General features: G+C 44.4%; 1 protein-coding gene across 1 annotated transcript in view; it reads right to left on the bottom strand.

The window, feature by feature from the left end:
- Positions 1–24,353, bottom strand: part of PKHD1 (PKHD1 ciliary IPT domain containing fibrocystin/polyductin) — a 2,083,594-nt gene that overhangs the window by 255,252 nt on the left and 1,803,989 nt on the right. The window contains exon 51 of the mRNA XM_086926200.1: positions 2,023–2,151. Coding sequence (XP_086782326.1) covers positions 2,023–2,151 — 129 coding nt within the window. The remainder of the gene's footprint in view (positions 1–2,022; positions 2,152–24,353) is intronic.

Below are 24,353 nucleotides of genomic sequence, written 5' to 3'. Positions count from 1 at the left end.
AATTTCTCAAATTGTGACTGCATTTAAGGAATCACAATTTGCGATGCCTTAAATGCAATGCAACAACCACTTTAAAGTAGCGATTTCACTACTAGGGTGCGCAATTTACCATGAAGTTGAACTTGATGGTAATTTGTAAAAACTTTGAAAAGTGCACTAAAGAGCATTTTTCAAAGTTGTAGGTTACACACACATGCCCTTGGGGCATGTGTGTGTGCAACATGTGTGCACAGAGCTATTTCAGGGGTGCAAGAGGGTGTCCTTTGGACACCGGTGCACCCTCATAATTACATGTACAATTTGCGAGTACCTATCGGTACTCGCAAATTGCGCATGCAATCTCCCAATCATTCTTATGGGCCAAGGAATGAATGTGAAGGCATTCCTTAATTGCGACTCGCAATATGCAAGTCGCAATTAAGGAATGTTCAGGAATCACTATTTAATAGCGATTCCTACATGCATAGGCTTTTGAGAGTCCTTAATTGCGATCCCTCAATAATCGCAAATAAGGACTCGGAAAAGCTTTTCTTGATGCATGTTCCTGTAAGCATTTAAAAAGTATACTTTTTGGGCCTCACTTACGTATATGCATATTCCTTTTGTTCAAGGGTTGGCTCCAGGATTCTGTTACATTTTGTCTTGGGAGCCTTAATTGTGACACTGTGATTTTGCTACTTTCCTAGGCTCTTCACTGTCCCTCCAACTGGACCCAGAGGAGCTTGTCTTGTGTATGTAAGTACAATCCTTGTGTGTGCCTTATGGTCCAGAATGATACAGAATAGCTTCTGCTGCCCCTTTCAGTTTGCAGTATGACTATCTGTAACAGTAAACTGCACAGAGATGTTTAGTTTCCTTATAGCCGTGGAAAATTCTGTGTCTTACCTGTGTACAACCCTAATGGTAACCTAGTTTGTTTGTCCATCATTGGTTCCTTTTCCATACTGTACACATTAAGGTTGTCTTGCCTTCTCTGTCCTGTTACTGTCCCAGCTCTGATGCCTTGTGTGTGCCTGTTTGTTCCTAGGGTCTGTTTTTGCCTGATCCTCTGTATTGGTACACTAACTCTCACTTTTAAAGCCTGATATTTGATGACCTGAACAGGTGCTCCCCCGCCAACTCCATTAGAAGGACTATCAAAGATCTCTACTGCCACATAGTTCAAGCTTCCCTTGGTAATCAAGAAGAATATATTTATAGTGCTATCATATCCGCATTGCACTGGCCATTTTGAATTATAATCAGGAGAAGCTTTTGGTATAGATGTTGGGTATTGTTGTCTGCTTGGAGGGCATTGAAAATATTGGTGCAGTGATTAAAAGAATTGGCCTAGTTGTAATGACAAAGGGTTGAGTGGTAAGTATCTGAGTTTTAGCACTCAGGAAAGAGTTCTAGTCTTTGAAACACAAATCTATTACACAGTGCTTATTTTGAGCCAGTGGATTCCGGTGCTCGGCACCAGCACTTAATTGCTGACAGCAGCACTTAATTGCCGGAACCTGCCCTTATGACAGCTGCCATACTGTGGCGCTGTTTGTGCAGGTTAAAGATGTGCAGAAAATCAGCTTTTTGTTAATTCAATATACATTAAAAACAACTAATACCTGCCACCCAAGCCATTCGTAAAGCTTTAGTGGCCGCAAACAGTCTGAATTGTCACAGTTGTAGCAATGTGATGGCTAGTAGGTGTGTAAGCATAGTGGCAATGTGCGGTGCAAACTGCAGTGACCTCCTGCCGAGGGTTCTGGCACGTATTTTCTTTTACAAGTTAAGCACTGCTATTAGTAGATCCTTGACTCTATTATTTTGGATGCGCCAGAACGTATTAGCGTTGACAGAAATGTTAACTCCACAACCCATCACAAGCACTAGCATGAATGTGTTAGCTTATGGCCCATGTGATTATCTGACATTTTATGAATTTGATGGCACTGCTCATTTACAAGTCATTCGTTTTTATAGATACTGTCTAAATGTATACATTTATTTTCTCTAATAAACTCGAAATATCCGCAGACTTACTCGGTAAAATGATCACATCATCTCCTTCAGATGGGACACTGTAGTTACTGCCACCCCATCCAGGCTCCACGCCTTGCCAAGATTCTGGGAGAGACCACATTAAAACAACATTTGGTGGCAGAGAGGGTCCTACGAAAGAGAGAACAATAAGAGAAGATTTTACTTTCAAGTGTGGCACACAAAACTAAAGCAGATTTTATTATGTAAAAATATGTTTAAAAGTAACTACTCATATGCTTTCATAGAAAATAAAAAGCCGGCTGCCATGTATCCATAATACAAATGGGCAATAAAATTTTTAATTAGTGAAAAATGTCTATGGGCAGCAGTTAAAATAACCAGTACTCGGGCAGACGCCATGATGGCTCACAGGCACTCTTCCAGATAATTTTGTGGTCATTAAAAAAAAGTTTCCATGGGGATATAATTTTGCATTTCTTCTCACAGTACAGAAAGGATCCTATTAATGAAAAAAAGTGGTGTATCTGCACATGCAGATCACAGATTTACTGCTGCATGCGGCTGCAGATTTACAACTTTCTGGAATACACCAACACCTCAAGGAATTCACATGGAAAGCTGTGCATGGTGCAAGTGTCCATGCCGTGGTACTCGCAAACATTTCTCAGGGGACAAAAAGTATGGTCAGTGGCATGCCCGAGGGCCACATCAATGCCAGCTGGGTGAGAATCGGGGGCCTTAAGGTGGGTGTAGGGAAAAGTGACAACACACAAAGCCTTCACGTGGCTTCTGTCTGCCACTTATACACTAACCTCATGCACCTATAAATAATGATAACAAATTCGCTTTTGATGTAAAATGTGAGAGGGAAAGCAATACTCATTTTGTTCGTGGATTGCATAATGTGAAACCAGAGGATCTGGGATCAATCCCAGCTTCCTCACTGACCAAACTGTGTGATTGTAGGCAATTGTTTAATTTCACTTTGCCTCCTTTTTCTTATTGCCACATATCAGAGCACCTTCAAATGCATGACTTCTGGATGTGTGCTGTACAAAACCTCCTCTTGTGTTTGATTATTAAATGATAATGTTGTTCCAATAATATTAACCTAGGCCACACAGAGGGTGAACCTGACAAATGACTTGCCTCTTGGTTCACTTAAGGCATTGATGTCCGAGAGGGGAGGCATGAATGTTCATAAGTTTAGGTTTGAAAATGACCACTTCAAATAAATGTCTCTCAATGCTGTGATTTAATCTACTGTACTAAGGTGTTCCTAAGAATAAGATGGGCAGTACATCTTCTCTTCGTCTTTTGCTTGCCTATTTTTAGCTTTTTGAATATTCGCCCTCCGTCAAGTAAACAGCAGCTCACTGCTGATGTTTACGAGAGGGCCTCATAAAATGTCAGGAGGGCCACATGCTGTCCCCTGCCATACTTTGAGTATACCTGGTCCATGTGGTTTCTTTGGGAAATCACACGATTTCTAATTTGGGAATGCATTCCCACTCTCCAGAGTTTACCATGGCGGAGAACTACACAAACAGGGAAACGTTTGTTTTACTCCCAGGGCAATTATTTTTTTTTCATCAGGAGACACCGTCTCCTACAGCCAACCAAATTTGGGTGTGATCCATTCTCCTTTCCCTACAGTATAGGAGTTACAGTCCCAATTTTACTAGGCAGGATTCCAGTTTCATGGGCATTAATGCTCACATTTATCATCTCTGAGCAGGCAGTAAATGTGTGCTGAGAGAATGGTGTGGGATAGAGGTGGGGGCAAAGGGGGATGCGATGGCAGGAGTTTGAATGGGGAAAATGTGCCCCAGTGGGGCACAAAGGTAGATCACAAGCTCTTCCCTTGCCATAGAAAAAGGTTAGGAGGGGAAGGGAACGGAGACTTAGCTTTTGCAGCCAAAGCATCAATACATTTTATTGGCTGGTAATATCAGGTCTGGTGTTCTCACAAACGGTGCAAGTTAGTAACAGATATAAAGCGTCTCTCCAACCCAGACACAGAGTAACAAGAGCAGACTCATCAATCTCTACACAATGTCATCAGTGATGTATTTTGAGATGTCATGAGTGATATCATCAGTGATGTCACTGACCATTTCATGAGTTATATAATATGTGAGGTCATAAGCAGTTCACTGCAGGGGCATACATTATAGTTAGCGCAGATAACTATAATTGCTGAGTTTCAATGGCTTTGTATGAATGAAATCTGGACCTAACAATAACATCCCTGTAACCTTAGGTTTTTTTCAGTGAAATTCTAAGTTTTAAAATTTTTTATTTCCTAACTATAATGTTTCTGTAACCTTTGTTTTTTAGTGAATTTCTATGTTTTGTAAATGTTATTTTCTAACTATAACGTCCCTGTAAATATTTTGTTTTTTGTGTAAATTTCATTGGGTTTTTAATGTTATTTCCTAACTATAACGTCCCTGTAACCTTTGGTTTTTTAGTGAACTTCTAAGGTTTTTAAAATTTTATTTCTCAACTGTTACTTGTAACCTTTGAGAGGTAGTGTGTGAGGGGCTGTATAGGTCAGTGAGTGGGTGTGTGAGTGGCTGTGTGGGTCTGTGAATAGATGTGGGAGAGGCAGAATTGGTATGTGAGTGGTTGTCTATGAGTGTCTGTCTGGGTGTGTGAGTGGTTCTCTGGGTGTCTGAGTGGATGTATCCGTGACTGTGTGGGTGTGTGAGTGGCAATATGTGTCTGTGAGTGACTGTATGGGTGTGTGAGTGGCTGTGTGGGTCTGTGAGTTTATGTGAGAGTGGCTGGATGGGTGTGTGAGTGGGTGTCAGTAGCTGTGCAAGTGACTGAGCCAGACTAAACGTCACCTACCTCTTAATCCAGCAAGAGTCCACAGTTTTGCACACAATTTCTATCCAACTGGAGTACTTTCCACTAGTTAATTAGTAAGCACTACCTTGTTGGGTAATAACTAGTGCATATTCTACCCTACAGCTGCATAATGGACCATGAGGAAATGTCTCCACTGACTTTGTTTCAGCAAAGTGATTGTTCCTTGAGCGTCTTGATCCACACATTTGTGATAACATGTATCCTCATGTAGAGAACAGGAGGAGACTACAAATAGAGGAATCTCTACCAAACAAGAGTACTTCCTCCCAACTGCATGAAGTAAGTACTTAGTTGTTTGGTGGAGATGTCCTCAAAAATCCTCTGCATCAAGAAGGCATTACTAAAATCGTCGGAAAAATGCACTCAGAGGCCTCTTGGTAAGCTGTCTATCAACGTAGGAAATATTAGGAAGACCTTTGTGTACTATTAAGGAAAACAGGGTGAGGCAAAACTGGCGACCCTTGCAGATGATTTTGGGCATTTGCAGACTCATGGTAATTAAAAGGGAGAACCATGGACAAGAAAGAAACCACTCATCACAATCTTTAACCCTTTCGCTGCTGATGACGAGCTGGGCTCGTCATGGTGCACAGTGGTCGTGTGCTGATGACGAGCCCAGCTCGTCATTAATAAAGGAAAATAGCAATTTCCAGCACAGGCTGAAAATTGCCTTAGCAGCCAAGGTGTTAAAGGTCAGATTGCGCTCCAATAGATCAAAGATGCATTCACCTTCATTAAGGATTTCAGATCGTTTTTCAACATGAAATACGAGAGGAAAAACACTTGCTTTGCTTCCGCCAAGCCCAAGAAGTTAGGATCATTTGTGCTTTACTGAAGTGGAGCTTCAACTAGGGCACCTACTCTGTTAATATTTGTAATAGCTTCCCATTGAGCTTTAGTTTCTGTGAAATGAGCACCAGGGCCAGAATGGAACCTCATATTTTCCAAGAAGAGTCCAACATTTTGCCAAAATCGTCTACCCAACTTGAGTACTTTCAACTGGTTAATTAGTAACCTCTACCATTTCCCACAGCATTCTTAAACGCCGGCTGTGTTAGATTGGTTCCAGAGGCAACGCCCTTGCCTGGTTTGAGAACTATCTTGCGGACCGCCATACCTACATCAAGGTTAATACCCTTGTATCCAGTAACACTCCTTTCACTGTGGGGGTTCCTCAAGAGTCTATTCTTAGCCCCATGCTATTTAATTGGTATCTCACCCCACTGGCCAACATTATAAAATCCTATGGCTTTACAACAGTGTCTTACGCGGACGACACCCAGGTGCTTATCACTTGCAGCTCTGATTTCCTTGAAACCTGTACCAGATTTAAACAATGCATGATTAAGATCAGCGAATGGATGAGTGAAAACAAGCTCCAACTTAATTATAGCAAAACTGAAATTATGCTATTTGGCAAAGCCAAGACAATTTGGTCACAGGATTGGTGGCCCCAAGAACTAGGACCTTGCCCCGAACCTAAAGAAGTAGTATGCGACTTGGGAATCATGCTCGAATGTGCTCTCTCTATGAAAGCACACGTCAACCAAGTATCCGGTATATGCTATGGAATATTGCATAAACTGCGAAAAATCTTTAAATGGCTTCCCCTTGAATCCAGAAAGCCTCTGGTTCAAGGATTAATTATAAGCCAGTTAGACTATGGAAATGCAATGTTCATCACCATTAATGAGTGTCTGCTTACAAAATTACAAACTATTCAGAACGCTGCCGCAAGACTGGTGCTGGGACTGCCTCCCAGGTCTGCCACCATGCCCAACCTCAAGAAATTGCACTGGCTGCCTGTCCGCCAGAGAAGCCAATTTAAAAAACTAAGTTTAACTCATAAACTCCTTCATGGCATAGGGCCCACCTACCTAGCAAAAAAACGGGTCGGGTATAGACAGACTAGAGCTCTAAGATCCAGTTCTAAGTCTCTTCTAGTCCAGCCCCGGTCCGGACGTCAAGAAATGGATGTCGGTCCTTTTCCTATATAGCCCCTCAACTCTGGAACAAATTGCCTTTTCATCTTCTGTCCCTCTCCAATCCCAGGCTTTTCGTAAGAGCTTGAAAACTTGGCTCTTTCCCAACTAATCTTTCCACCTTCAACACTTGACTCAACAAGGATGCTGTCTTTTTTCTTTTTGCAAAGTGCATTGAGAACTTTTTTGGTGATATGTGCGCTACACAAAAGCATTTGGCTTATGACTTATGGGGAGGGACGATTTTGGCCCTAGGGAATCCATCTCCCAGGGCCAGGGCCTCTATAACCTTTGTGCCCTGGAGCCCATCCATTGCACCCAGTATGCAAGGTTGGGGACCCTCAATACTCCAGTGGTCCTTGCTGGCTCACACCTCCAGCGGGAGAAGGCAGTGCTCCCACATGCAGGGGGCAAAGAAAAATGCTACTCCCAGCATGTGGGAGCAATTCTGTCATCTGTTTTCCTGCCCAAAACAGATGAGAAGTCCACTCCCAGCAGGCCCCAGGATCGGCCACACTGCCCCCTCTTTTCATTTTGTAGGGCCTGCCCTGGAGAGGTAGAAATCCCTGGGACCAAAAAAGGCTCGGGGCACTTAAAAGTAATGGAGTGGGGTATGCACGGCTCCACTTTTTTTATTTAATAAAGCACCAGGGAGGTGGTGGTCCGGGAGGCTTGCAAATGCCTCAGGTCCTCAGTAAATTAACTGATTGGCCTGCCCCAGGGAGCTGGCCAAGGTTGGTTGGCAATGGGGAGGGGGTCTTGTGTGCCCTCCTCCTCTTATTTAAAATACATATAAACCCCAGGACCTGGCCCACCCAAGGGCCCATGTGTAAACGTGCACAGGAGACCGTGTTTGTTTCTTTTGTTTTATTTTTGCCACAAATTTGCAAATCTGTAGTGATTTTTGTTGTAATTTTTTTTTAATGCTTTTTGTGCCAGGCAGGATCTTTGGGGAACCCGAGCACCAGGCCGAGGCTGTCAGGGTATTCCTACCCTACCCCATTCTATTTTTTATTTTACATTGTTGTTTGGGACTCTGCTGAGTCCAAGTCCTAAGATGGCTGCCAACACGTCTTAATTAAAGTGTTAGCAGCCAATTAGATCTCTGCACGAAATAGGGGGGATTCGCGGAGGGTTCACACCTCTAGATATGCAAATATTGTTTTTCTTAAATATCTCCACAACTACTAAATGGATTTACACCAAATAACAACAAACATTAGAAATGCAATCAGTCTTGCATTGTTTTCAGTTAGAGCTATTGGCGCTATAAATGGCAATGTCTTTTACCTCTGTGTTATGGATTGGATGTATGTGAATTGAGTAGAACCATGTGGGTTGGATTGGAATTGTTAGTTGTGTAATTGTGTGGCGTGAGTTTGTGTGGGTGTGGATTTGTGTAGTGTAAATATGTGGCGTGGTGTGCAGTGGAATTATGTGTATATATGTAATGTAAAGCACAGTGACATAAAGTAAAGTTGTGCATAGTGTCATAGAATGGCCTGCACATATTGAAGTGGAGTAGGGTAAAGTGGCAAACATTGTAAAAGAATGGCTTAAAGTGGTGTAGTATAGAATGTAGTGGCATAGAGTAGATTGTTTTAGAGTAGAGTGAAGTGGTATAGAATGAAGTGGGAAAAAGTAGCGTGGATTGGCAGAGGGTGAAGCGTCATAGAGTGCCGTTTTGCATAGTAAAGTAGCATGGAGTAGCACAGAGTGGAGTGGTATAAAGTACAGTGGAGTGGCCATCCTGGAGTTGTACAGCGTGCAGTGGTAATGAATGCAGTTGTGAATTGTAAAGTGGGGTAGAGTGCATTAGCAAGAGTAGAGTGTGACATAGTAGAGTAGAGAGACATAGAGTGGATTGGTGCATGTTGGAGTGCAGAGGTGTAGAACTGACTGGCACAGAGTGCAATGTAATAGTGTGCAGTGGTGCACAGTAGATTAGAGTAGAGTGTAGTGTATTGACGTAGAGTGTAGTGGTAAAGATTGTAGTGGTCTAGTGTGTACTGGTGTAGAGTGTAATAGCATCAGGTTCACTGGCATAGAGTGAATTGGCATAGCGTGCAGTAGAGTGGGGTAGAGTGCAGTGATGCAGAGTAGAGTGCAGTGTTATAGCGTGTAGTTTGCAGAGTTCAGTGGTGTTGAGTAGAGTGGCTTAAAGTGCAGTGACATAGAGTGCAGTGGCATAGAGTGTTACTGTGTAGATAATAAAAGCTGTATTTTTTGCAGTCCTTCGTGCAGGGCTCATGATGGTGTTAATTTCTGCTGAGCAGCCCAGCCTAAATAAAGTCCTGCATCTTACCTTGATGTCTGAATATGCCGCTGAGGCCTACAATCTTTCCCATACATGTCCTGGGTTCCCGACCAGCTGTAGAACCTCACGTGAGACAGAAGTAGATATATGCTAACTGCCTAGCACTCGGAGACCACAGAACAAATCTATGGGTGATTGTGTCTCTGACTCTTAGTTTCAGGGTCACAGAGTAATGTGATCAGAATTAATTTCCTACATCTGCTGACTCTTATTGGACCCTCATTTATGGCTGTTTGAAAGTATGATAAATATGTGGAAATGCACAATTTTATGTATTCAACTAATTTTCAGACATACAGTAACACCCTTTCATACAAATACGTCCAATTATCTCAAACGCTTGCCTGGAACAACTGTGATGAAGTCACGCTTCCGATAATGGTGGTTTCATTCTGTGCTGCTGTCTCTAATGCAATACAGCTAGTTTTACCATTTGTTTGAGGTAATCTAAAATTGTCATTATCTAAAGAAGAAATTCTACCCAAACCCTTTTCTCCAGTGTCCCATCAACTGTATCATAATGGCAGAAACGGTTTTGCAACACGGGACCTGCTAACATGATATTTGAACTTGAGTTCTTGAGTAACTGAGTTAAATACAACTTTCCCTGAAGTAGTCAAAGAGGCTTAGTTACGATACTAACTCCATTTCTGAAATATGTTGCTCCCTAACGTCGTAAATATAGGGTTCATATTTTGTAATTTTGCTTATCCGTATGTACCCTGCGTCATCAGACACTCATATATGAATGGTATGCTCGATTACTGTATAAATTAAAAATGTCACTCAACTGTTACGTCACCTGCTGCTAAATGGCAGTGTGGCTTATGGGATGCGGCATGGTCTCCTCTTGTACGCAGGTTAAGTAACTGTCCCCAGGCTAAAATAACTTGGTTGCACTATTTTCAGGCTCGTGTTCTGTCTCACCAGCAAAAATGTACTGTTCTTGGGAGTTCAGTTTGTCTAAAAAGAGCCAGGATCATATTTTAGTTAAAATTATTTTTACAGTAGCAGCATAACTGCTACTGCTATGCTAAACAAGAGATCTGTTGCATGAGCAGTGGGAGGAACCAGGGAGGGCGGGCTTTAGCAGGCCAACTAAAAGCATTACTAGGCCAATTGTGGGGCATCACTAGACCAAGTGTGGGACAGGAAGAACGCGTTGTGCTGGCCATTCAAAAGCATCACTAGATCAATACCACAGGGGAGGAGCAAAACACTATAAGAAGGGACATAGAAGCAAAATAGCCCACTGAAAAGCAAGCTTCTCCTTAACCATTCAGTACTGATGGGAGGAGTCAAACCTCAAAAAGTAAATACAACAGATCATCCTACAGTGGAAGCATTGTAGGCTTGACGTAAAAAGGGCTCTTTCTGGACCAAGCGGTCTCTTTCTGAAAATTTGGTACAAATCCATCCAGCGGTTTGGGCTGCTGTCGTGTATAAAATCTCCATGAGAATTAACATGGGAAAAACACTTTATTTGACCACCTTTTTTTTCGGTTCCCACTTGATGGATCACCCAAAACTACCCATGCACAACAAGACAGGGTATGGCACTTTTTTCAAAAATTTTCTTAAAGATCAATCAAACTGAGTCAAAATTATAAGCAAGTCAAAAAACACTTTTCCTATGGAACCTGGGTCCTAAATATAATTACCTACATATATCATTTGAGATGTCGTTAGTAATGTCATCAGTGATGCCACGGACCATGTCATGAGTGATGTAATATGTGAGGTAATAAGCAGTGCATTGCGGAGCGTAAGTTATAGTTAGCTCAGATAACTAGAACTACTAACTAGATTTTTTGTATGGGTGAAATGTCAGCCTAACTATAACATCCCTGTAACCTCTGTTGTTTACAGTGAATTTCTAATTAAAAAAATAAATATTTCATAACTATAACATCCCTGTAACCTTTGGTTGTGTCAGTAAATTTCTAAGGCTTTTGTAATTGTTTTTCCAAACTATAAAGTCAATGTAACCTTTATTTTTTTCTCAGTGAATTTCAATCTCAATTTTCTTTAATTTCCTAACTGTAACCTGTTGAGGTTTAACTTCTGAGAAATGAGCATTGCTCCAGAATGAATCCTGCCCTCCAGATTTATCCAAGAACAGGCCACCGTTTTGTCCAACTGGAGTACTTTCTACTGACTAATTAGTCAGTGCTACCCCATTGGATAAATGTATAGTGCATCTCCTACACTACAGCTGTGTAAAGAACGCAGAGGAATGTCCCCAGTAACCTTGCGTATCTGTAACTTTGCCAATGTGATTATTGCTCAAGCATCTTCAACAGATAACTTTACAAGGTGGAACCGTAGAGAGAACACATTCTTGGATAATTTGACTTTACAGAAGTAAGTGTTTCTTTGTTTGGTGGAGATGCGATTACATTCCTAGACATCAAGTCCTTATCTCCAAAATCGGCGGGAGAAGCACTGGGGGGCCATTTAGTAAGATGTTAATCATCCTGGTAAAGGGGTGGGAAGACTTTGGTAATGTATATGGGGCAAGTTCAAAAAGGCGGGGCTTCTAGCCAAGCTTATGTACTTCTAGTTTTTAAAAGGTTTAGGACACGATCTCTAGTCTGAGCAGTGGATGACAAGAAAAGAAAGCCTCGTCATATAGATTAAGTGCGATATTGCGCTAGAGAAAAGCAAGGATGCAAACACCTCCATCACGGACTAAAGATAACTTTTCACTGGAAATGCCTTGGCCATGCATACAAACTTTGGAAGTTTAGATGTTACAGAAGTGGCTCTTCACAGTGGGCACTGCCTTTGTTTATATCTGTACGTACTTACTGTTGAGGTTTCATTTCTGTTAAATGAGCATTTGCCAGAATTAATCCTGCCCTGCATATTTTTCCTAGATGCCACCATTTTGTGCAACGCTCTACCCAACTGGAGTACTTTCTACTGGCTAATTAGTCATTGCTACCACGTTGGGTAAATGTGTCGCGTATCTCCTACACTACAGCTGCGTAAAGGATGCCGAGGAAATATCTTCAGTGACCTTGTGTGTCTGTAACTTTGCCATTGTGATTGTTGCTTGAGGGTCTTCAACAGATAACTTTGCAAGATGGAGCTGAAGAATAAACACACTTGAATGATTTGTACTTAAAAGAAGCACATGCTTTTATTTTTTTACTATGGGGAGGGAGGGCCCGCAGTCTCCCATCCCCGGGCCGATTTCGACCACAGGGTCCTCATCCATCGGTACCCAGCCTTTTATTTGTTTAATTGTTTTTGTGGGAGGTCCTCCCTGGGTAAATTGTGGCACCGGGGACTTCATTCCACGGGGCCTGGCTATTATACTATAGGGAGGGGGCATGAGGCCCCACTCCCAGGGCCAACTACAGCCTCGGGTCCAGATCCCCCACGGCCCGGCCTTTATTTTTTCATTTATTTTTATTAGGAGAGGGCGGGCCATATAGCTCCTCTCTACGGGCTGATTTAGGCCCCAGGGACCCCATCCCCTGAAGCCTGGCCATTACACTCTGGGAGGGGGGCCCAGGCCAAAATTTGGAGTCTACACCTTTTTTTTCAGTGGGCGCCATGAGTCCAGCGCTGCAAATTGGTATAAAATGCTTTTATGCCATGGCAGAGTCCCTTTGGGACCTCATCACCACGTCTTGGGGGTTAGGGTATTCCTACCCTGCACACTTTTCTTTTTTAAATGTTTTGTTGTGGGACTTGGCTGAATTCGAGTCCCAAGATGGCTCCCAACACTTCCTTATGGAAGTGTTGGTAGCCAATCACATTTGTGCATAGGGACTGTTGGATTTTTGAAGGATCCCGTCCCTAGATATAAATTTTTTTTATTTTTCCAAAACTACTGAACAGATTTACACCCAATAACAAAAAGCACTCTTCCTGGACCCCTCCTTTTTCTTGGCCCCCATTTAGCGAATCACCCCAAAAACGTTCCATGCACAACAAGAATCATGGGACACTTTTTTGGGAAAAATTGATTAAGGTTTGTTAAGCTGTGCAAAATATATAGGCAAATCAACAAATGATTTTTATAGAGAGAGAGAGAGAGGAAGAGATTTAAATGTTTTATTAATCATATTTAAGGCTCCCTGTTTTCCGTTTTTACGGAGTTTTTACAGATTAATACAGACAGAAAACAATGTCTTTTCTATCTGCATTTATTTTTAAAAGTGGATAAATACAGAAAATGGTGCTTCTTATAAGTGATTCTCCGAGCTGTCTTTCATGAATAGTAGCCTAACAGCTGAGCAGATGGACAGCATGGCAAATTAAAAAACAGGATGAACTTTCTTTAAATAAGGGCATATGTCAGCATGCATTTGTGGTATAATGCTAATATTTAGTGGATATATTTATGTAATATTTGTCAGCTTAAATACCTAAATCACGACAGACATCAAAGTATGAGTGCTTGTCCTATCAGTTGAATAAATATGGAAATGTATAGTATTACAACTTAATTTAAACACAAGAAGCTAAATAAATATGGATAATACAGATAGAATGGCCAAAAAATAAATATGGATAAATACAGACAGAAATGTTTAAAAAATAAATACCATAAAACTGGGAGCCCTAATCATATTATATGAAGTCTTTCAAACGTATGATAAAAGTTTACAAAATAAAGTAGAATTGCATCCTACAGTATACATCATTATTTACAGTTCTACAAACATTTTAAAAAAGTACATAATTTGATGTCTGGATGATGTTTGCTTTTCTACCTCCAGTGCCATAAACAGAGTGGGAAATGCAGTTTGGTGGGTGGGTGAGATTAACAATTTTAAGTCACATCTCGCAAACATATGGAAAAGTGCATAAATCAGATGGGTGATATTTACTAGTCTAACTCCAATCTAACTTACATTGGAAAAATGCATAAACTAAAGGCATGATGATTACTATTTAAACTCCCCCCTAACAATAATTGGAGAAAGTGCATTCATTAAAGGGGGTCAGATTTATCAATCTAACTCCTGTCTCACATTATTTGCGATTAGCTAATTGCTAATCGCAATCGCAAATAAGGAATAACTCCCCATGCATTCCTATGGGCCTAAAGGCCCATAGGAATGCATGGGGAGTCATTCCTTATTTGCGATTAGCAATTAGCTAATCGCAAATGAGATTGCGATTTCAAGGGTGCAGGTGTGCCTTGTAAGGAGGGGCCGTCATCGGAGGCCCAAGGTGTGGACAGGGGCGCTTTCGAGCGTCTTCGCGACGCCTTCCTGGCTAAAGCGACGGCGGTGCCCCCTGCACCGTTGGTGGACCCTAGTGCGTCTCCCCAATCTACGACTCTCCGGACACGGATGACGACGGGGAATCGACCCGCTCTTGGCTTCCGGCGCCTTCGGCTAAGGAGATGCCCCGGGACGAGTCGGGCATGCTGGACCCGGACGAGATTGTCCACCCCCGGTCCGCGGCCTGGACTCCGGGGGAGACGGTGGCGAAGTTCGTCGCGGGCAGGCTGCGCAAGCCCCTGGAAAAGGAGGCGAGGGGTTGCCTACGCGGGGAGTGCCCTCGGCCAACTTTGGAAGGGAAAGTGGCCATGACTCCGGAATTGGACCCCAAGATGGCCACCTTCCTGGCGAAGTTTATGAAAGACCCCAGGAAAGGGATCGACCGGTCCTGGCGGGCCTGCCAGGACAAATTGTTGGATGCGGTCGGGCCCGCCACGAAGATCCTCGACATGGCGGAGGAGGCTCGGGCGAATGGCACCGCCATTTCACCGGAGGTGCTCTCGAATTGGGCCCAGAGGGTGATTGTGTTCTTGGGCAACGCCAACTGTGCCCTGTCCACTGAGAGGAGGCGTTCGCTCCTGATTAAGCTGGATCCGAAGTTGGGGGACCTGGCCTCGTCGGAGGCGGGTGCTGTGGCCCAGGTTGGCCTCTTCGGCGAGCCCTTCATCAGGGAGCTGGGCAAGTTTGTGAATACGTTCACGTCGCTGGACAAGGCCCAGTCTAGCATCAAGAGGGTGTTCCACCAGCGTTTCTCTGGAGGGGCCGGTCGCGGTAGGGGCCGCGCGATCGGCCGTGGTCAGCAGACCAGCAATAGAGGACAAGGCTCCAGAAGAGGTCAATACCAGACCTCGGCCAACTACACCAACTTCTACCCCACCAGGGGACAGCGCTTCGGTGGCAGAGGGTTCAAGAAGAACTCCGGTCAAGGAAATGCCCCCGGTAAGTGTACTTTGCTTAGATCGAGTTCCGATTGGGGGGCGGCTGGCAAGCTTTTACGGGGAGTGGGAATTGCTCACTGCCGACGCTTGGGTTTTGCAAACTGTACGAGGTTTCCATATCGAGTTTTACGACCAGCCCACTCAGGCGAGGCCCCCGCGCCCGATGGTCTTTTCAGAATCAGACGCGCGATTGATAGACGGAGAGATCTCCGACTTGCTGCGCAAGGGAGCCATCCGTCTATCAACGCGCCACCCACATGGGTTCCTCAGCAACGTCTTCTTAGTGGACAAGACGGATGGGGGCAAGAGACCTGTGATAAATCTCAAAGAGTTCAACGGGTGGTTGGTCTACAGTCATTTCAAGATGGAGGGTATCCACCTCCTTTGAGACGTGCTCCTCCCTCAGGATTGGATGGTGAGGCTGGATCTCAAGGACGCCTACTTGGTCGTCCCCATCCACCCCCCTCATCGTCGTTTCCTACAATTCCTGTGGGACGGCAAGGTGTTCGAATTCACCGCCCTGCCGTTCGGTCTTTCCTCGGCCCCGTGGTGCTTCACAAAGGTCCTCCACCCGGTAGTGGAGTTTCTCAGGAGTCAGGGGGTCCGTATGCTAGTATACTTGGACAACATCCTCCTCATGGGGCAGTGCCCAGAGGTACTGGCGGGCCAGCTGCGTCAAGCTGTCGCCTTGCTCCAGAGACTGGGGTTTGTCATCAATGGCTCCAAGTCGGTTTTGGTTCCCACTCAGCAGATCACCTTTTTAGGTTTCGTGGTGGACTCGGTACAGGCGGTCTTGAGCCTGCCGGGTCGGAAGGTCGCGAAGATACAACACCTGCTTCGGCAGACGATCGCAAGGGATCGTACGTCGCTGCGCCATATCGCCATGGTGGTGGGTCTTCTCTCGTCCTCCATCCAGGCGATTTTCCCAGGCCCACTGCACTACAGGGCTCTTCAACGCCTGAAGGCGCAACATCTGCGCCGTGGGATGAGTTACGATCAGTGGGTCCCCCTCACGGACGAAGTGAAGGAGGAGATGTCATGGTGGCTGTCTCACATGGAGGCCTGGAATGGTCGGGCGATCTTCTGTTCGGCTCCGGACCTGATCATAGAGTCCGACGCCAGCAGGTCGGGCTGGGGCGCCCGGTGCGGGGATTTTTCTGGTCGTCAGAAGAGCAACAATTGCATATCAATTGTTTGGAGCTCCTTGCGGGCTCCTTCGCAGTTCACTGTTGGACCAAAGATTCGGTCAGGGCTTGTGTCCTGTTGCGGATGGACAATATTTCGGCGGTTCGGTATGTGAACCATCTAGGGGGTCCTCGTTCCCGCGCCTTGGCGGACTTGGCGAAGGACTTCTGGGATTATTGCCTGTCTCGTCACATCGCGGTGACGGCGGAGTATCTGCCAGGCCAGTGCAATCAGGTAGCGGATTGGCACTCTCGGCATCTCAGGGACGCCAGCCAGTGGAAACTGGATCCGGAAGTCTTCCGGTGGCTACACTCCCTCTGGGGTCCCTTCTCGGTGGACCTCTTTGCGTCCCGTCTCGACCACCAGCTGCCGCGGTTTTACAGCTGGAGACCGGACCCTCTAGCGGAGGCCACGGACGCGTTCTTACAGGATTGGAGTCGGGAACGACCATTTGCGTTTCCCCCGTTCTCCATGCTCATGCGGACGGCGGCTCAAGTACGCCGCCAGGGTGCGGATCTGGTGTTGGTTACGCCGCTCTGGAGGTCTCAAGTATGGTTTCCGGTTCTTCTGGAACTTTCTTGGGATTTTCCAATCCTACTCCCCCTGTTTCCTCTGCTCCTGACGAACCCGGATCAGGAACCTCATCCTCTCGTCATGCAGAACTCTCTCCGCCTCGTGGCGTGGAGGCTCTCAGGAGACGCTGGTCGCTCCCGGGCCTTTCGGGATCGGCTGAGCACTTGCTCTCCAAAGCATGGGCCGATAGAACGACGAAGCGTTACAGATCCGCTTGGCTTAAGTGGATGCGTTGGTGTTTACGAAGGGATCTGGATCCCATGGTCGCAGGCCTTGTTCCCGTGCTGAATTTCCTGGCGCATTTGGCCGACAAGGGTCTAGCGTATAGGACGATCAATGCTATTAGATCGGCGATTTCTGCTGGCCATGATAACATCGATGGCCATCCGGTAGGAGAACATCCTTTTGTGTGCCGGCTTCTGCGAGCTATCCGCCTCGCGCTGCCGACGGAACCCAGGTACTCCGTCCTTTGGGACGTCAATTTGGTTCTAAATTTGTTCCTGTCGTGGCCGGCCAATTCCTATCTGTCTCTTAAAGAGCTGTCGGCGAAGTTAGCCATGTTGTTATGTTTGGTCTCTTGTAGACGCGTCTCTGACGTGCGCACGCTGGATGTCTCTGCACGCGTTTTTTCCCCGGATGGGGTTACTTTTACCGTGGGCCGACGCACTAAGACGTCGTCGCGTTCCATTTCTTATCCAGCCTTTCTTGACACTCCTAAGTTGTGTGTCGTGCAATGCCTCAAAGCATATGAGGACCTGACCTTGGATCTGCGCCCTCCGGGCGAGCGTCAGTTGTTGATTGCCCTGCGGAAGCCACACAAAGCTGTCTCCTCCCCCACTATTGCTCGGTGGGTGCGGTGGGTCATGCAAGAAGCGGGCATCAATACTTCTCTCTTTGGAGCACACTCCGCCAGGGGGGCCATGGCCTCTAAGGCATTCTCGGTGGGTGCTCGTCTGGAGGACCTAATGCGAGCGGCGGATTGGTCCCCGGATTCCACCTTCAAGAGGTTTTATTTTAAGCCGGTGGTGGATTTGGCCCAGTTGGTGGTAAGTAAGCTTTAAACTAGCATAATCTGAAGCCTCCGGTCCTGACATAGAATCTAAATTTGCCTAGCTTACGTAACGGTAAGTTTCAATTCTATTAAGGACACGGAGGCGAGGATTATCCCACCCAGACTACAGTGGTGTCTCTACCCACCCGTATGGCAGTAAGTAAAGCGTTTTCCTTTACATTGTCAGTACTGTATTAATCGCTGAATGCTCCTCGCCTTGTTGTCGCATTCCTGGACCACCTCGCTGATGCTGTTCATTTTTCGACAGGCAACGACGGTGCTAAACAGGACCAATGAGGCTCAAGCGTGATCTGCGCGAAGAAAGAGGAGGAAGATGATGAGAAGTCCGATTATATAGTGATGATGGACAGTGTGGAAGGACTATGGACTATTGTTATGCAAAGAGACTCTTGGGAGTTGTTGTTTGATTTTTGAACATTACGTCAATGCTTTATGTTTAAAGCATTTTTTGTTCTTATTATATCTTTTCCTAAGCTGCTGTGGAGTCTTTATGTTAATAAAGCGAAGGAAGATATAGCATAATCTGAAGCCTCCGGTCCTGACATAGAATCCCAAATGCAAAAATTGAACTTGCAAAGGGCCAGATTCTCAGAATCTGGCCCTTTGCAAGCGCAATTATGCTTGATGAATCAGGCTGATAGTGAAAATTGCCTAAATTGCCTAAAATGACAGGGTGGCATTTTCTTCTCTAGCTCCTTATTGTATGAATAAAAGGAATGAGACTTATTTCTTAAACTCCAATCCAACATGATAACATGATTTAGAAAAAGTTAATGAATTAAAGTGGTTGGGATTCACTATACTAACTCTAATCTCAAGCACATTGGGGAAAGTACATAAAAGGGGCTGGGTAAATAACATTTACTGTTTTAACTCCAGTCCAATACATATTCGAGAAATTGTATACATTTTGGGACAATGAGAAATTTAGTATTTTTACTCCATTGTAACAAACATTTTCACTTTCGAAAACGGTGGGAGTATTGTTGAAATTAAATATCTACAATGAAAATATTGTTTTAAACATATATGATTCACAAATAATATACTTTCACTTTAAACATTATAAATATGTTATGTAGTAAAATAAGTAAGCCAAAACCTAATAACAAAAAATAGAAATAGTATAACATATACTGTAGAAATGCTTTTTTTCTTTTTTTTTTTAGGTCCTCATTTCACCAGGGCATCTGCAAAGTGAACAATAAAGGCTCGATCCAGCAATGTTCTTGCATTCGCCTTGGGCCGACCAGGCCTGCTTCTTTGTACGAGGCGTGGTGTAATCATAGAACCTTTGAGGCCTTAGACCAGCCTCATCCCTTTGCCCCATGAGATCAAAGGTACCCACACATTGTTATTACCATTATCTGCCAAGCCCATATCCAGACGCGCCATGCCTAATGCTGTGCGCTGCCAGTTTTCATAGAGAGGTGGACTAGGATCCTTCCACAGTCTGCAGATCTCTCTGCGAGCGATCAAGATCAAACAGAAAAAACAGGCCTACTTGTGTCTCAGATAACAACCTTATGAGATCCATATCCAATCCAAACAGAACTCGAGCTGCGTTAAGGCACAGCTTAACTGTAAAAATACCTTCCAGAGTCCTCCCCACGCTAGCCCAAAAGTCGCTCAAAGTAACACAATCATAAAAAGTGTGGATATCATCGGCCTCAACCAGGCCGCATCTAGGGCACTTAGGGAGGGGACAAACAACAAATGTTGCTATTTTTCTGGGCGTGTAATACAGCTTATTAATAACATAGAAATGTTTTTTTTAAGAGAAGCTGGCCTAACGAACTTACATAAAATTTGGAGGGAAAAAGTATAAGACTAGCTGAAACCTCTTCCAAAGTGGAGGAATTCCATACAAGGTGAGAAGGGGGAAGCTGTGCATCCTCTGCATCTAAAAGGCTTCTATACCAAAATCCCACTTCTTTTTTCCTAGGGTTCGCACTTTGGAAGGCATTCTCAATCTCCCAATTTCCACCTATATTCTCCTTCTCTGCTGAAAACCAGGAACAAAGTTGCAAATATTTAAATCTGGAAAAGGAATCTCCTATCTTTAATCTCAAAACTTCCCAGGGAGGTACCCCCTCAGGTGATACGAGATCGGACCATATCTTAATCCCTGCTCTCTTGATGGGGGACGGTAAACCATCTCTGAGGCACTCGGGCAATCCTGGGGAAGATCTGAATAATATCTTACATCCCATCTCGCTTTGACTTTATACCGGATGTGAAGCGCTAGTTTTAAAACTTTCAGTCAAACCTTCTTGAAAAACTTTGGCACACCAAATTTATACAAAAAAACGGTATCGCCTCCCTTTGGCATTACAGTCAAGATCCGACCCCAGTTGGAATCAACGGGACTAGAGAGCAGACAGCGCACATTTTTGAGCTGGAAAGAAAATGAATACCAGAGCACGTCCGGCAGCAAGAGTTTTCGTTTTAACTTTTTCCAGGACAACCTGGAATTTTTATTAGACCATATAAAGCTGCCTATTTTACCCTGGATATTCCCCAGAAGCTTATCTGGAAAGACTAATTCTGTGGTACTGAATAGTTACGTCAGTTTGGGGGGATGACCATCTTGACTAGATTAAGGTGACCGTAGATTGTAAGAGGAAGGTTTTGCCATCTCGAAAAGAGATGGTCGATCTCCTTGGCCACTTTCTTCAAATTGAACTGGGTGATATTATTTAGGTCCTGAACTATAGTTATCCCCAGATACTTTAACTCGCTGCTACGAGTACCTGGCGAGTTGTCCACCCCCAGCACATTACCTCAGTCTTGATGTTGTTAACCGAGTAGCCAGACTACAAACCAAATTCATCCAGTGTAGCCTCCACCCTAGGTAGCACCTCCGCTGGATTACTGGTATAAACCAGCAAATCATCAGCATATAGGGCTAATTTGCAGCTGTATTCCAAAACTTTAAAGGGGGTGATCATATCATCCATCCTCAATGCCTGCGCGAGGGGTTCAATATATATATCAAACAAAAGGGGCGAGATGGGGCACCCCTGTCGTGTTCCCCTTTTTATACTAAAGCTTGGTGTCAGGAGAACATTTAAAAGAATGACCGCTGAAGCGCCCTCATAACACCTGATGAGTGTTTGTATAAATGTTGAGCAGAAGCCCATCATTCTTAAAACTTCCCATAAAAAGCCCCAGTTGACACGGTCAAAAGCTTTGGCTGCGTCAAACGCAGCCGCTGCCAGCGGCTCCGACCGGGCAAACGCTAGGTCCATACTGCCTATTAATTGCAGAGTTTGCTCCTGGATATGTCTACCCGGGATAAAGCCTTTTGGTCGGCATTAATCAATTGTGGAACCATCTTGACAAATCTCCCTGCCAAAATGCTGGTAAACATCTTATAATGTACTGTAGAAAATTTACAAATTCACGTTGAAACACTGAAATCAATGTATCCCATTTTTATAATTCATATTTAATTAAAACCACAAACATAATATGTAAAAAAAAGTCTCATTATTAAAATAAAAATATCATTAACACACCATCTCCACAAGTTCCTAGTCACTTTACCTGTAATATAGGTTCATTGTGTTTTATTATTTTTGCATTATAACACACATCATCGCCCTCAATCAGTGGACAGTGAGGAAGGTAACCAAAATCACTGAATTTCGGCCGTTACCGACCGGTATTGGGAACTTGTAATGTAGGAGCCCAAAAAATACAGATTCGGTAAATACGAAACGGTAAATACCGAATCGGATGTTACCGAATCGGTATTTACCGATTCGGTATTTACCGAATCAGTAGATGATATGTAGCAAGCACATCTAAGAGTGCTCATGTGTATTAAGGATTCAGTAATTACGACCAACTAATAGTTGGTGGTAAATATCGAAAACATTAAAAAAAGCAATTTTGCCCTTTTTTCAACTGTGCCTAGGGCATGTATGTGTGCCACATGTGCACCCATTGCACTATACAGGGGTGCAACAGGGTGTCAATGTAACACCCTGCCACCCTTGTAAGTCTACCCCTATAACCGATTCGGTATTTACCGTATCGGTAATTCTCATTCATTCCTATGGGCCTTCAGGCCCATAGGAATGAATGGGGAATACGGAATCAGTAAATACCGAATCGGTATTTACCGAATTTTACCAATTCGGTAACATTTACTGAATCATTAGCTACATATAATTTACCGATTCTAAAATACCGAATTGGTAAAATTCGGTATTTTAGAATCGGTAAATGATATTTACCTGCATCTGGCCCTTAGACCCTTCCCCTCTTACACCATGGTGCTTAATCCAGTACACTCTTTCCCCACGAATGTATACATGGAACCAATCCCTTTTCATTTTTTTTTATGAGTTAGGGATCAGATCTCTTTTGGCTAACTGAAATTGTTCAGTGGGAATTGGCTAACTGAAATTGTTCAGTGGGAACTATGCAAAGAGGTTTCAAATAGTGTGGACATATGAATTCACAGAACTCCGGGGACAGGTAGCTGTAAGAATTTGGGTTATTGGTAGAGAGGGATGGAGAGGGGTGGAAACTTCACTTGAGCAACAACCACAAACATTTTTAGTGTGAACCATTAATAGTTGCTAAATTAACCTATGCCTAACCATCTGGTAGCTTGGCACAAAGCAGTCAGGCTTAAATTAGAGGAAATGCATATAGTATTTATGCAGCACGCAAGCTGTAATAAATTGTAATCACAACACAGGATAAAATTCCAATCCAATTTAGACAAATAGAGTTCATGCCCCGTGCCCCGTGCCCCGGCCGGTCGGGGCACGGGGCATGTCCTTCTGCCCGTTTTTTTCAAATACTCGTCTACAGATTTGACTCGATTGCATGCTCACTGGCCCCTCCCCCCTATTACCTTGTCGAGACTTGACCCATTGGGGCTACTATGTGTTAGAGAGACCTTTCCTGAGATAGTTTTCCCCCCGGCCTCAGCCCCCCTTCTGGCCACACTGCCTTTCTCAGCTATCAACCCCCTCTCCACCAAAGAGTCTTTACACTCTAAGCTTACAGTGAGCTATCTTAATACCTGCTCACTGGTAAAGCACCAGCTGGAAATCTTCAATTTTCTAGACTCCGAAAAACCTGATATATTGCTGCTGACTGAGACATGGCTTAACGAGGAGTCTTCTCCCGATATCCTTGCTGCAATCCCCCCTGGATACTATATTCTTCAAGCGAATAGAGCCTTCGGTAGTCCAGGAGGTGGGGTAGCAGCTATTCTTAAACATCCTATTAGATTTTCCTCCCTGACTACCGTTAATATCCCCTTTGGTCGACTACCTTGTGCTGAGATTGGAATCCCCAGCGGTTCCTCTCATTTGTGTCCTAGCCTACCGCCCCCCTCAGTCCATGCCCAATTTCCCGACGATGTTCGGTGACATGCTCTCTCAATTAGTTATCAATAATTCAAAAATCTTAGTCCTAGGAGATTTCAATTACTGGCCCTCCGATGAGAAGGAGAGTGCCTGTTCTGTTACATTTTCTGATCTTTTATCCGGGATGAATTGCCTTCAACAGATAAATTCAGCGACTCACATTAAAGGTCACGTCCTGGACCAGGTCTGGACTTCCAACCTGGATATTTCTGTTCCCTTCATTTCACCCTGCCTATGGTCAGATCATTCTATAGTCTCATTTTCTTTCACGGTTACCTCCTGACCTAGTAGGGCTTTGGAGGGCAACCTCTCGGCCCGGAACTGGAACAGGGGCGACCTTAGCAAATTTGTCACCCTACTCAGAACCTCCACCCCCCCTAATTCCGATTCTATTGACACCCAAGCCTCTGCCCTAACGTGCTGGCTTGAATCAGCCAGTGACGTTGTTGCCCCTCTTAGACAGATCAAACTTAAGCACCTCCACGACGCACAAAGGTGGTTCACTGAGGACCTTAAAGTCCTAAAGCTTGGACTTAGGCAGGCTGAGCGCCGCTGGCGACGAGGCAATGCTCCTGACACGAAGCTGGGGTTTATGACCCTGCTTAAAGAGTATAAATCAGCGGTCTTACAAGCAAAGACCTCCTATTTCTCTAAAAAGATTGTCGATTCAGCCACCAAAGCCAAATATATCTTCTCCATTGTGGAGGAGCTGTCACACCCTGACAGGGTTACCATTAAACCTCTCCCCTCCCGTGCACTATGTGACTCCCTCAACCAGTTTTTTTGT

Source organism: Lissotriton vulgaris, chromosome 6, assembly GCF_964263255.1.
Source record: "Lissotriton vulgaris chromosome 6, aLisVul1.2, whole genome shotgun sequence".
NCBI lineage: Eukaryota > Metazoa > Chordata > Amphibia > Caudata > Salamandridae > Lissotriton > Lissotriton vulgaris.
This window is presented reverse-complemented; position numbering and strand designations above follow the sequence as displayed.